The sequence below is a fragment of the Cervus canadensis genome, chromosome 18 (assembly GCF_019320065.1).
Source record: "Cervus canadensis isolate Bull #8, Minnesota chromosome 18, ASM1932006v1, whole genome shotgun sequence".
Lineage (NCBI taxonomy): Eukaryota > Metazoa > Chordata > Mammalia > Artiodactyla > Cervidae > Cervus > Cervus canadensis.
In genome coordinates this window covers 32,077,831-32,091,072 of record NC_057403.1, presented here as the reverse complement: position 1 = coordinate 32,091,072, position 13,242 = coordinate 32,077,831, and the positions used below count along the sequence as shown (strand labels likewise).

The 13,242-nt window shown below is 33.6% G+C and overlaps 1 protein-coding gene across 3 annotated transcripts in view; it reads left to right on the top strand.

Annotated features, from left to right (window-relative positions):
* URI1 (URI1 prefoldin like chaperone) overlaps positions 1-13,242 on the top strand; it is a 59,696-nt gene that overhangs the window by 32,100 nt on the left and 14,354 nt on the right. For 2 of the 3 annotated variants that reach the window (XM_043435570.1, XM_043435569.1), the window contains exons 3-4: positions 2,978-3,056; positions 4,104-4,239. In XM_043435570.1, coding sequence (XP_043291505.1) covers positions 2,978-3,056; positions 4,104-4,239 — 215 coding nt within the window. Of the gene's footprint in view, positions 1-1,973; positions 2,107-2,977; positions 3,057-4,103; positions 4,240-13,242 lie in introns of all 3 variants that reach the window. The other variant, XM_043435571.1, reaches the window with a different exon arrangement.

The window sequence follows — 13,242 nt, the reverse complement described above, 5'->3', positions numbered from 1 at the left end:
ACAAGGAAGTCTTATCTAGTAACAGAATAAATAAGTAGGCTTGAGAGATTTATCCTAACTACATCTGGATTTTATTTTCATCTGAAAAAAAGTTAAGCAGTTGGCTTCTTTGACTACATATTTTACAGTCTCCAAAAATTTAGTTATATATTTCTGAGTAGTAAAAGAGAAAAAAGTTTATTCAGATTTTGGTACAAAGATACCTTCCCTAACACATTACATCTTAGAGTCATTTTGTGTTTTCTGCTGTATAGGCTTTGTGATCTTTTATGGGATTTTTTTTTAAGCCTGAAGTATTAGAGGAGGGACTATTTGGAGATAACTGTTTGACTAGGCACTTGATCCTGAATATTTCCTCTACTGGGAATTTCAGGGAGAGAGTTCCTCAAGCCGTAATCTCTTCCAGTGGCACTGTTGGACTCTACTTGCCTCCCTTCAAAAAGGATTTCTGCATGAGCTGTTTTTAAAATTATCTTCTCCTTTCTTTTTGTATTTTTAGAAAACAATTCAAAATTTAGAAGTAACAACTCTGATCTTAAACTGTTCTCCAATATGGCCACAGTTTTTTTCTTCTAGAGATAATTATTGATTTAGTTTAAAACTGAATATACTTTAGAATACTGACATTGACCTCTTAATAGTGTCTTTGATTGACAATCTTCTGTTCTTTTAATATATAAAAGAGATGTTTTGTTAGAAATCTGCCCCCCTTTTCAGGTGTGTTTACTAAAATAGTACATATTGAATGCCAACTTCAGTATTAGCTTTTTAACAATTGTAGGAACATTTAGGGCTTCCTTGGTGGCTCAGATGGTAAAGAATCTGCCTGCAGTGCAGGAGACCTGGATTTGATCCCTGGATGGGGGAGATCCCCTGGAGAAGGAAATGGCCACCCACTTGAGTATTCTTGCTTGGGAAATCCCATGGACAGAGCAGCCTGGTGGGCTATATAGTCCATGCAGTTGCAAAGAGTTGGACACAACTTAGCAACTAACATTAATCATCTAAGCATTTGCCAAATTACTTATGTAAAACTGCTAGTATTTATAAATAATAGATTTAATGAGTTCACAGTGTGCAGGCATTGTGTCACTTCAGTTCTTCAAAACTGTCCCATTTATTGCTCACAGCAATCCTGTTTCTAAAAGCTTCCTGAGTTGTTAGGTTTAGTTATACTGTCTTTAAGTAAGTTGTGCTATTTGTATCAAATGGAATGAATTTTACACAGTGGAATTATCTTAGTGGGTAATACAGTCTTTCTTTCAAATTTTAGAATTGGTGTTTTTGATACTTCATGGGAACATGGTCATTGAAGGCTCAGTATATTTAGGTGTTCAGTGCTGAGCAAGGTGTTAAACCATTTATATTTAGTCCTCTTTGAATCTATGAGATAGGTATTATTTCAATTTTGTACCATTGAAGAGACTAGGTTGTACCTAGTATAAAGATACAGTGGTTTGTACCATTGAAGATACCATTGAAGTCTAGGATTAATTTGTTAAATGGTGGAGCTGGGATTGATGCTCTGGTCTGACTTCAAAGCCATGTTCTTTCTGGTATATAGGCCTGTTCCTGAAATTTCCTACCATTTTATTCATATAAAAGTGTATCCAGAAAGATGACTTTTGACTTAAACAAATAAAGACATTTTATGTTTATTTATAAAAAGGGATTTGAGAGGAAAGTTTTTAAAAAACACTTGAACATTAGAAAATGAAAAGGCTTGCTTGAAAGAATACTGGTCAGAAGACCTCAGTTAAGGTCATTGTTACCTCTCCTTAATAAAGTGGATCTAATTTCTCTTAAATGTGTAGTTTTTTCCATTTTTCTTCTGCTTTCTCTTTTCTAAGAAGAAAATATTGATGTGACACTTACTGCAGGAATATTTTTATGATGAATTAAAATATGTGAAATTCCTTGATATTTTTAAGACTAAATGAGATGATTTTTATTAATTATGTTTGTTGCTTTAGGGGAGCTAAGGAGTAAACTGAAACCAATTCCATGAACAGTCACTTTTATTACCTGGAGAGTGATTATACTGCAATTTATCCTAATTTTAATATGATAATTTCTACATGTTCTTTTAAATTACTTGTTGAATTGGTGAGTTTTTGTTTTTGTTACTTTCTTTAAATTGAGAAAACCATCCCTCTGTTTTAAAAAGTTTAAGTCCTCTGGTTTTGCTTGCAGCCTGCAGCCTAGCAGGGAACCCTTTGGAAACCACGTATCCACAGAAGGCTTGATAGAAGTTCAGTGTAGGGCTGTTCAGTTCCAGCAGCTGAGAGCTGAGTATGGTTCCCAGTGTGGGAAACGTCACCGTTTCTGCTCCTGCAGAGTTGTATCTTCTGGTGGTTTGAAATTACTTTTATCAGGTAGCTCTGTTGAGATATAGCGTGGAATAAACTCCAAAGCCCAATTGTAATACTTTTTATAGTACCTCTACCTAATTTCTTCTAGCTCCTGACTGATTCTCTCTCACCTCAATGACATTAGTATGAATAACTGAAGAGTTGATGACTCTAGACATTTCAACCCAAAGTTTTCTGAGGAGGACGGACTGAAGCATCTGCTCAGATTTTGTGTTGATGATTTCTATTTCACAACCAGTGTTTATTCTCTCAAAAGCTTTTTTCAGCTCTCTTCTTCCTTCATTTTAAACCCATTTTCCTCCAAACTCACTGTCTCCCTTAATTTCCAAATTTTCTTTAGTTCAGATGATCCTCTACTTTAGGGAACAATAATTCTCAAGATATGTGTGTTCTACATCTGAAAGCTGAGAGTCTTAATTCTTTGATAAGTGTATGGTGGAATACTGCTGTTGCTAAATTTTGTAAAAACACGATTTTAAAATTAAAAAGCACTTTAATCTTTAAATTGCTGAAATTAGGTTTTTGATTAGCTTATGAGACATAGCCTACTTGAGGAATCATTAATTTGGGTATTAATTTAGTATTTGGTATTTTTTTTTCAACAGGAAGAAGGTAGATAATGACTATAATGCTCTTCAAGAAAGACTCAGTACTTTGCCTGATAAGTTGTCTTATAATATCATGGTATGTTTGATGTGTTTCTTTTAAAGTAGAATATTGTTTCTTGTAAAGATGTTAACTATGTAAAGTAAAAAGGTGTTTCTTTGCTTTATGTGTATTGATTTACAAGTTGACTCCCTGGACTAGATCAGAGATAACTACCATAGGAAGGTTTCTGTTTTACTTTATAATAATGCACTAATTGTGGTAATAGTTGGTATTCTTTTCCTTTTTTAGATTTATATTAAATTATGTTATGATGACATAAATGGCATAAATGTTAGCATAAAATTTGACATATTTGGTATGCAAATTTACTATGTTAGCAAACTAATTACAACAGAAATATGGCATGTAGTCATTTCCTGTTAACCAGAGCAGCAGTAGACCATAATGTTATGTATCTTGGAGAATTAAACCCTAGAACACTGATTTTATATATAAAGGTGCTGCTAATTTTTTTTGAGTATTCAGATCTTCATATCGACACATCAGTCTATTTGTGAGCCCTGAATTAGATTCTTTCTTTGCATGAATATGCTTTTTCATGAAGACAGTTCTTAATTAAGTTAGACCAGATATTTTGAAAATATATTGTTCTTTATTATATCAGCTCAAATATTTCATAAAATTTGTAAACCTTTTAAAGCTCTTTATTTGTTAATTCCTGTTTTGCCCCAAAAGACACTATTTTCTCAGAAATAATTTTCAGTTTAAAAAAATCAAAGTCAATTTATTAATACTTTATTTCTAGTTTGCTTTCATTTAGATTTATGACTGAGCAAAAAATAAATATGTTTGGAAGCAATGCTGATTTCTCTGAAAGCTATTTTTGTAAATATGCTCATTTCTTTTCTTATTTTTATGTTGATAAATTAACCTAAATTTTTTCTATAGGTTTTCCTAGTGAAATTACAATGTTAAATGTCCATGAAGTTGGCACTTTATTTTTCTTAGGAGATTTTTTTAAAAAGACCTCCACACAAAGCTTTTAATGCTGTTTCATAAAATGCAGTTTTTAGTGTTTAAAAATTTTTTTTTGACCTTCTCTTTTTGTTTTTTGAACAATAGGTACCATTTGGCCCCTTTGCCTTCATGCCAGGAAAACTCGTCCATACTAATGAAGTCACTGTTTTACTTGGGGACAATTGGTTTGCAAAATGTTCAGCAAAGCAGGCTATTGGCTTAGTTGAGCACCGGAAAGAACGTATGTACTAATTATAAATGGTGTTTCTTTGCTGGATATTTATTGGTTCACAAAGTGCCAGGCTGATGGACTGTTTGTTATTAACAGTACCTTGCATTGATTTGTTAGATAAGTGTCACGGATATCTAGGCTATTTGCGATTCTGTTGAATTGGAGATAGTTTGAGTAGACCCAGCATTTGAAAATGTGGACTGGAGAACGGAACATCTGGGTTGGAAATGTCACCCACATTAGCATGTTTTTAGAAATTACCAAGTATAAAAGTTATCACACATGGTTTTGTAGATAGCAGTTGGATAGATATAAGAATTGGGGTCATTTTACATTTTATAATTGGTTTGCTTTAGTTGCATTTCAAGACTTATTTTTCCCCAGAATACTTGAGAACACAGGAATTTGCTTCCTAGTTATTGGACTAGGATAAATACCTATTTGCGAAATAGAAACAATTCTTAAACGTGTATTTTGATTTGGAAGAACTCATATTTCCATTTTACAGAAGAAAAGACCAGGTGTGGAGAAATGCTGTCTACAACATAACTCTTAAATGATTTGAGGTTTCTGCCTCATTTCATTGAGGTCGTTCTAGTTTTCTTTAGATAGTGTTTGTTGGTTTATATGTAATCCATACATATATTTTTTAGTTGTATTGATTCACTTGGGTTCTAACTTAGTTGCATTTTAATATTAGATCTGTTTAATATCTAATACATGTTTTTATTTCTGTAATAGCATGCTTAAATTGATAGCATAATGTCACCCAGTCACCCAGACCTGCTTTTTACTCTTCTACTTAAATGTGTCTCTGCAAACAAATTTTTGAGGCTCCTTCTGTTTAAATGAGGTCATGTAGATAGAAAACAGCTGAGTTTTCTTAGGCTGAAATTATTTCACTTACATGTGAGTGGGTACTAGTTGGAGAACTCATTTACTCAGTGAAATTCTGGAATCTATATTTGGGGACTCTAAATGCAAGTCAATGCCTGTAAGTTTATAATTGATATATGTTTTGATCTTTTGTGACACTAATCAGAATCTTATTGTTTGGCCTGTGTATAATTCCTGGCAGTGATAATTCTTTTGGCATTACTATATTAAAGTAAGTCATGTTTATTAGAGCCAAGAGAATGGGTATAATTCTTTTTTTTTTTTTTGAGAATGGGTATAATTCTTTAAAGGTCTTTCTTAATGGTGAAGGCTTGCTTTATTTCCTGGGGAAACTGCTGATATGAAATCTGTTCATCTTTTGAAATTTGTTCACTTTGATTCTCATTTGGAAATTTCAGCCAAGAAATCTTTAGGATCATTTTGACTTATATTAATGAAAGAATGCTTTTAATAGACTAGAGCTCTAGAATAGCAAAATATTTTTTGGTAAATCACTTTCCAGTGTTAAATACAGTTTTAGGAAGTGACCAAAGCAATGACTTTTGGGATCAATATTTATCTAAAATAATTTTTGGAATATATATATAAACTTATGTTTGAGAATCTGTTTTGGTAAATGGATTCTAAATGGTTGTTTTCTTCACACAGTTTTATAGTAATTTATAATAACTGAAGAAATTGTTTAGGCATATTATTGTACTTAACATTTATTAAGAAAAGGTACTTTATTTTTCTTAAGGCAGAAGAAATATAACAGGTTAAACATCCTTACCTCAGGGTCAACCGGGTAGTGGGGGAAGGTGAAGGGAGGTCACTGAATGTTTAAAAAGTAGTAAAAATAAAGGACAAAATGGGTTTAACACAACAACAGTAAGAGGATTCAGAGGTTTAACTCAGAGGAAGATGACTTCTAAGAGATAGATGGCAAGCCCCGTACCTTACCCTTTTGCTCATGTCTGGCATTTTGTCATTTAACATGAATATGAGCAGCTTTTTTAGTTTTCTAATTTTTTAAATGATTAGAGTGAAGTTGGCATTTTATTTGGTATACTGTTCTATTAGTTACAACTAATTGTAATTAAAGATTTGTTTAACCAGCACTGCAATCAGGAAGCAGAATAGGATACAGGATATACCATAGTCAGGACACAGGACCACACCGAAAACTCTCTTGTGTTTTCCTTTTTGTGGTCATATACTATCTCTATCCCTGATCTGTCTCTGTCACCTTTTCCAGAATGCCATTTAAGTGGAATCACACACTAGATAACCTTCTGAAACTTACTTTCACTCACCATAACGCCTCATTCAGTTTGTTCTGTGTATGAAAAGGTAGTAGTATAAACACTACTTTATGCTGAGTAGTGTTCCATTACATTCATGTAGCACAGGTTTTCTGTTTATCCATTGAAAGACGTTTGGGTTTGCTTCCATTTTTGGCTGTTACAAACGGAGTTGCTGTATACGTTTTTCTACAGGTTTTTATGTGACCATAAGTTTTGTTTGCTGTTGAGACATACCTGTTTTCTTTTGGTGTCTGTCTGTCTGGCCTCATAGATGGTATTCCTTCCTCTGCACTGGTTCAAAAGAGCTTAAGAATTGGTGTTAATTCTTCTTTGAATGTTTGGTAAAATTCATCTGTGAAGCCATCTGTTCTGGGCTTTTTATTATTAGAAAGTTTTGGATTATTAATTAAATCTTACTTGTCCTAGGTCTACACAGATTTTCTGTTTCTTCTTGTTTCAGTTTTAGTAGTCCATATGTTTCCAGGAATTTGTCCATCTAGCTTATCAGGTTTGTTGGCATTTAACTGTTCATAGTATTCTTTTATATTCCTATTTCTGTAAAATGAGTAGTATTAACCTCATTTTAATTTTTTAATTACTATATTTAAGATTTGGGTTTTTATTCTTCCTCTGCAGGTTTACTTCATATTTCAGGTTCTATATGTGAATATATAAAGGCATCTCTGTTTTTATTTATGGTTTTAGTCATTTGAGTCTTCTTTCTCTTTTTTCTTTGCCAGTCTAGGTGAAGGCTTACCAGTTTTGTTGGTCTTCTTAGGGAACCAACCTTTTAATTCTGTTGGTGGTTTTCTGCTGTTTTTCTTGTGTCTGTTGTGCTTATTTCTACTCTAATCTTTGTTACTCCTTCCTTCTGGTAGCTTTGGATGTAGTTTATTATACTTTTTCAAGTTTCTTAAAGCATATAATTAGGTTATGATTTGAGATTTTTTTTTTTAATGTAGGTGTTTACAGGTATAAATCTCTTAGCATTGGTTTCTTTGCATCCTGTGAATTTTGATCTGTTGTGTCTTCATTTTTGCTGATCTCAAGGTATTTTTAGTTTCCTTTATAATTTCTATTTTGACCCATTCATTGTTTTGTTAAATTTCCATATGTGTGTTAATTTTCCATTTTGCCTTCTGTTGTTGGTTTCTAGTTTTATTTCACTGGATTGAAACCACACAAAGTATTTTTTCCTATCTTGTGAAAAAGTTTAAGACTTGTTTTGTGACCTATCATGTGGTCTTTCTTAGAGAATGTTTGTGTTTCCCTTAGAAGAATGGGTACTCTCTTCCTGTTGGGTGAATATTCTGAATATATCTGTTAGGTCTATTTGTTCTATAATATTGTTAAGGTCCTCTTTCCTTATCAGTCTCCTTTTTGGTTCTTTTGTCCTTTATTGTCCTCTGTTGACATCTCCAATTCTTATTGTAGAGCCACTTGAACTGTGTCATTTTTTGCTTCATATATTTGAGGTTCTGTTGTTAGGTGCATGCATTTTTTATAATCGTATATTTTAAAATTTTATTGACATAGTTGATTTATAAGTTTTAATTTTTATTATACAGCAAAATGATTCAGTTATACATACATATATGCTTTTCCATTATCGTTTATCACAGGATATTGAATGTAGGTCCATGTGCTGTACAATAGGACCTTGTTGTTTATCTAGCTGTATATAATAGTTTGCATCTGCTAATCCCAAGCTCCCAATCATTCCCTCCCTCACTTCCCCTCTCCCTTGGCAACCACAAGTCTGTTCTCTAGATCTGGAGTCTGTTTCTGTTTTGTAGCTATATTCATGTGTGTCTTAGTTTAGATTCCACATATAAGTGATAGCGTGTGGTATTTGTCATTCTCTTTCTTTGTTTACTTAAATATGATGGTCTCTTACTCCATCCATGTTGCTGCAAATGGCATTATTTCATTCTTTTTATAGCTGAGTAATATTCCATTGTATATTCACACATTTTTATCCATTTATCTGTCCATTGACATTTAGATTGTTTCCATGTCTTGGTATTATAAATAGTGCTGCTATGAATTTAGGGGTGCATGTATTTTTCCCCAGTTATATAGTTTTGTCTAGATGTATGTCCAGGAGTGGGATTGCTGGATCATATGGCAACTCTGGTTTTAGTTTTTTTGAGGAACCTCCATACTATTTTCCATAGTGGCTGCATCAGTTTTGAGTTCCCACCAACAGTGTAGGAGGCTTTCTTTTTCTCCACATCCCCTCCAGCACTTGTTATTTGTAGGCTTTTTGATGATGGCCATTCTGACTGGTATGAGGGTGGTACTTCATTGTGGTTTTGATTTGCATTTCTCTAATAATTAGTGATGATGAGCATCTTTTCATGTGCCTGTTGGCCATCTGCATGTCTTCTTTGGGGAAATGCCTATTTAGGTTTTCAAGCCCATTTTTTAATTGAGTTATTTGTTTGTTTGTTTTTTTTAATTGAGTTGTATGAACTGGTTGTATATTTTGGGAATTAAGTCCTTGTTGGTTACATAATTTTCAAATATTTTCTCCCAGTCTGTTGGTCGTCTTTTTGTTTTATCTATGGTTTCCTTTGTTGTGTAAAACTTATAAATTTAATTAGGTGCCATTTATTTACTCTTGCTTTTTTATTTCTGTTTTTTTTTTGGACACTGACCTAAGAAAACATTGTTAAAATTTATGTCAGGGAATGTTTACCCATGTTTAAAACTTCTAGGAGTTTTATGGTGTCATGTCTTAGGCTCAAGTCTTTAAGTCATTTTGAGGTTATTTGTGTGTATGATGTGTACCTATTAGCAGATTTATAATGATTTTTTAATGCACTTCTCTTTTACATTCTGTAGCAAGTAAAAAGTGGATTTACAAACCATAATGACCATTATACTATTTTTAATTTTTGCCAGTGTTTGCCTTTCCCAGAGGCATATAGCTTCTAGTTATTGTCTAGTGTCCTTTTATTTCAACTGAAGAATTCCCTTAAGTTTTTCCTGTAGGGCAGGCATAACAATAAGGAACTCCTTCAGCTTTTGTTTATTTGGAAATGTCTTAATTTACCCTTCATATGTGAAGGACAGTGTTGATAAATGTGGGATTCTCAATTGAGAGTTTTTTCTCTCAGCCTTTTAAGCCTACTGGAATTCTGACTTCCAAACTTTCTATTGAGAAATCTGCTATTCTTATTGAGGATCTCTATTGTGATGATTTTCTTTTTCTTTGCTGTTTTGAAGATTCTCTCTTTCAACAGTTTGATTCTGTTTCTTGGTGTGGGTCTCTGGGTTTATTCTACCTGGAATTAGTTGAGCTTTTTGGATTTGTTGATTTGTTGATCTTTGGGCAAATTTAGAATTTGTTTGGCAGCCATTATTTCTTCAGATAATCCCTTTGCCACTTTCTTTTCTTCTTGAGACTTCCTTAATGTACCTATTAATCTATTTGATATGTCCCATGAATCCCTTGGGCTCAGTTCACTTTCTTCATTCTTTTTCTTTCTATTCGTTAGACTTGATTTCAAATGTCTAATCTTTGAGTTCACTGATCCTGATTTTCTTCTGCTTGTTCAAATATGTAGTTGACCCTACAGTGAATTTTTGAATTTAGTTGTTATATTTTTCAACTCCAGAGTTTGTTTGGTTCCTTTTTATAATTTCTATCACTTTGTGGATGTTCTCACTTTCTTCATGTATTGTTTTTAAAATTTACTTTAGTTCTTTGTATTTCTCTTTAGCTGTTTGAGCATATACGCAGGCAGTTGTTTTAAAGTCTTGTTCTAGTATATCTGATGCCTGTGTTTCTTCAGGGAGTTTCTGGAGATTTATTTTGTTCTTTTGAATGGACTGTTTTTTCCTTTTTACTGTATGCTTTTAGATTTTCTGATGAATGATGAAAATTGGGCATTTGAAAAAACAAGTGTTTGTGGAATATGTATTGCAGATAATATGATATGGCTGGTAAGAAACTTTTGTGATTTATCTTATGAGGCAGTATGTGTATCCTTTAGTATCTTCAGTGAGGTATATCTTAAATACATTGGTATTTTGTTACAAAGTATAAATTTATGGCTTTTGGTTTTATCTGCGTAATAAATGTAGATAGCTTTAAAACATCATATACCTTAAAATATAGTAATGAAAAAGTAACATCCTTTTGTGTACCTCTCTGCTTCTAGTCCTCACTCCATAGATATTTCATCTAGTGTTTAAGCTAATCTTTTGCTTTGTTCTTTTTATGTACATTTCCCAAGTACTTTGCATATTCTGTTTTCTTGATTCTTTTTTTCCAATTTTATGTAGTATCAGTTGCCTACCTATAATTGATTTTACATGTTCTTCTCCCTGTCCCTCAGTCTTTTAAAAATTTTTTATTACAATTTTTGTTTAATCAGCATTCATGCTTAACTGTAACTCCATTTCCATTTTTGAACAACTTTTTATTTGAAGTTTACTGTTTATTTTTGTTTGTTGCATAAAGTTTTGTGTCTATTGTTAATTCAGCCAAACACTTTTATTCTTGGAGACCTCTGTACTAGAGTCCTTCATAGTCTTGCTTTGATTTGTACTTGCTCCCATCTTGAATTTCAAAGAATGTCTATCTTCCTAGTCTTTTCCTTTATCACTGTATCATATCTTTACCTCTTACTTATTTCTTATTTCTTGGTTCCCATGGCATCTCTTTTCAGGTTTTACTCATTTTGTTGGATGGTGTGTGTGTGTGTGTGTTAGTCACTCAGTCATGTCCAACTCTTTGCAACCCCATGGACTACAGTCGGCTAGGCTCCTCTGGCCCTGGAATTCTCCAGGCAAGAATACTGGAGTGAGTTGCCATTTCCTCCTCCAGGAGATCTTTCCAACCCAGGGACCAAACCTGGGTCTCTTGAGTTATAGGCAGATTCTTTACCGTCAGAGCCACCAGAGGATAACCTTCAGTGATTTTCCAGGAAGGTGTGTGGGAGACACATTTTTTGAAATTTTGCATGTCTGCAAATATTTTTTATACTCCTGCTTTTTGTAACTTGTCTATTTAGAATTCAAAGTTGAAACAATTTTGAAGGCTTTCTGTCTTATGTGTTGCTGTTAAAAGATCTGATGCCGTCTCTTTCCTTTGTATGTGACTGTGTTTTTTCCCTTTAGAAATTTTAGGTTCCTGTCTTACTCCTCATGATCTGAAGTGCCACTGTGATATACCTTGTGTAGAGCTTTTAAAATTCATTTGCTAGGTATTTGACAGGACCTTTCAGTGTGGGAATTCATGTCCTACAGTTTAGGGAAATATTTACTATTATTTCTTTGATAATTTCTCTCTCCTGTTGTCCATCTCTCTGTCTTTGTTACAGTTTTTTACTTGGTGTTATTTCTATTTTATGTTTGGAATTGTGAATTGATTTTTTTTTCTTAAATTCCTATACATTTTAATTCCCAGGAGCTTTGCTTTTTGTTTGTTCGTTTATTTGTTTGTTGTCCTTTGAATGTTTCTTTGGTGTAGGGACTATTCTGGTTTCATGAAAATAAAATGTTTTAGGATTTTAGAGTTTTTTTGTTTAAAGCTTTCTTCATGCATTGCTTTTGGCTTTGTTCCTTTCGTAGTTAATTTTTTTCTTTCTCTCACATTAGTAGTGAAGACTTCAAATATTTGGTGATCATTGGCTAACCATTCATACTCCTTTTTAAAAAATCCTTTTTAAAAATTTTTATTTATTTATTTGGCTGTGCCAGTTCTTAGTTGCATCATAGAGCATCTTCAGTCTTTGTTGTGGCATGCAGGATCTTTAGTTGCAGCATGTGGGAACTAGTTCCCTGACCTGGAATCAAGCTTGAGCCCCCAACATTGGGAGCTATGAGTCTTAGCCACTGGACCACTGGGAAAGTCCCTAACCCTTCATACTCTTAAAGAGTTAAGCACTGTTAGGAGACTGTGTGGGGGGGCAGTTTGTTGAGTAGCAGCTTTTCTGTCAGGAGTTAAAGTTGCAGACTGGCTTTTCTCATTAAGAGATTGACAAAATATCAGCGGTCTTGGAGTTAATTAGCATCCTACGAAAGAATTTTCTAATCTTCCCCTAGTGTTTGAGAACTGGGCTGGATGTATCAAAGTTCAGTATGTATGCTGGTTTCACCAAGACATTTCCTGTTCTCTTCTTAATTCTTCACCCCTCCCCATAATTTCTGTAGACCACTCTAGGCTGCAAATCTTTTGCTAACTCAAGGAGGACGATTACTTGGCTATATTTGGGGGGATGCATACTTTAATTCAGGTCTTTGTTTTTAGTTCACCTTTTCCTTCAGAAGTACTACCCTAAGAGGGTCTTCTCCAAGTCCTGCAACTGCAGCTTTATAACTGTGGCAGTTTCAGCTTTTTCTGTTGCGCAGAAGTCAGTTACCAGGTGTCCAGTTTCCAAAACCTGGTTGATATCCTTTGTCTGTTCTATTCCTTGTCTCCTTTCCCATTATCGTTGTCCTTAGGCCTTTAAAACTTTTTTTCTTAGTTGTTACTTTAATGGGGATAAAGTAAGTATTAAGTACATGAATTCAATCTGTGTTAAAGCAGAAGTACAGAGCTTTGAGCTCGTTTAAGGAGAGATCCTATACAGAGGTTTGTGAACATTTCCACCAGGGGGCATGTCCTGTTGAGACTGAATAAAGAATATTGAAAAATTCCAGCACACAAAAGGAAAGAGATTGGAATGGAATAGTCACAAAGGATTCAGAAGAGACTTGTCTTTACAGACCTGATTCTGTTCAGTACATATGAGTATATGGCTAGGTAGGAAGATTGCTTTTGTGAATATTTGTAGCTTTTATTAGGCTTTGCAAATAATTTTTTATCTGTTTTCAA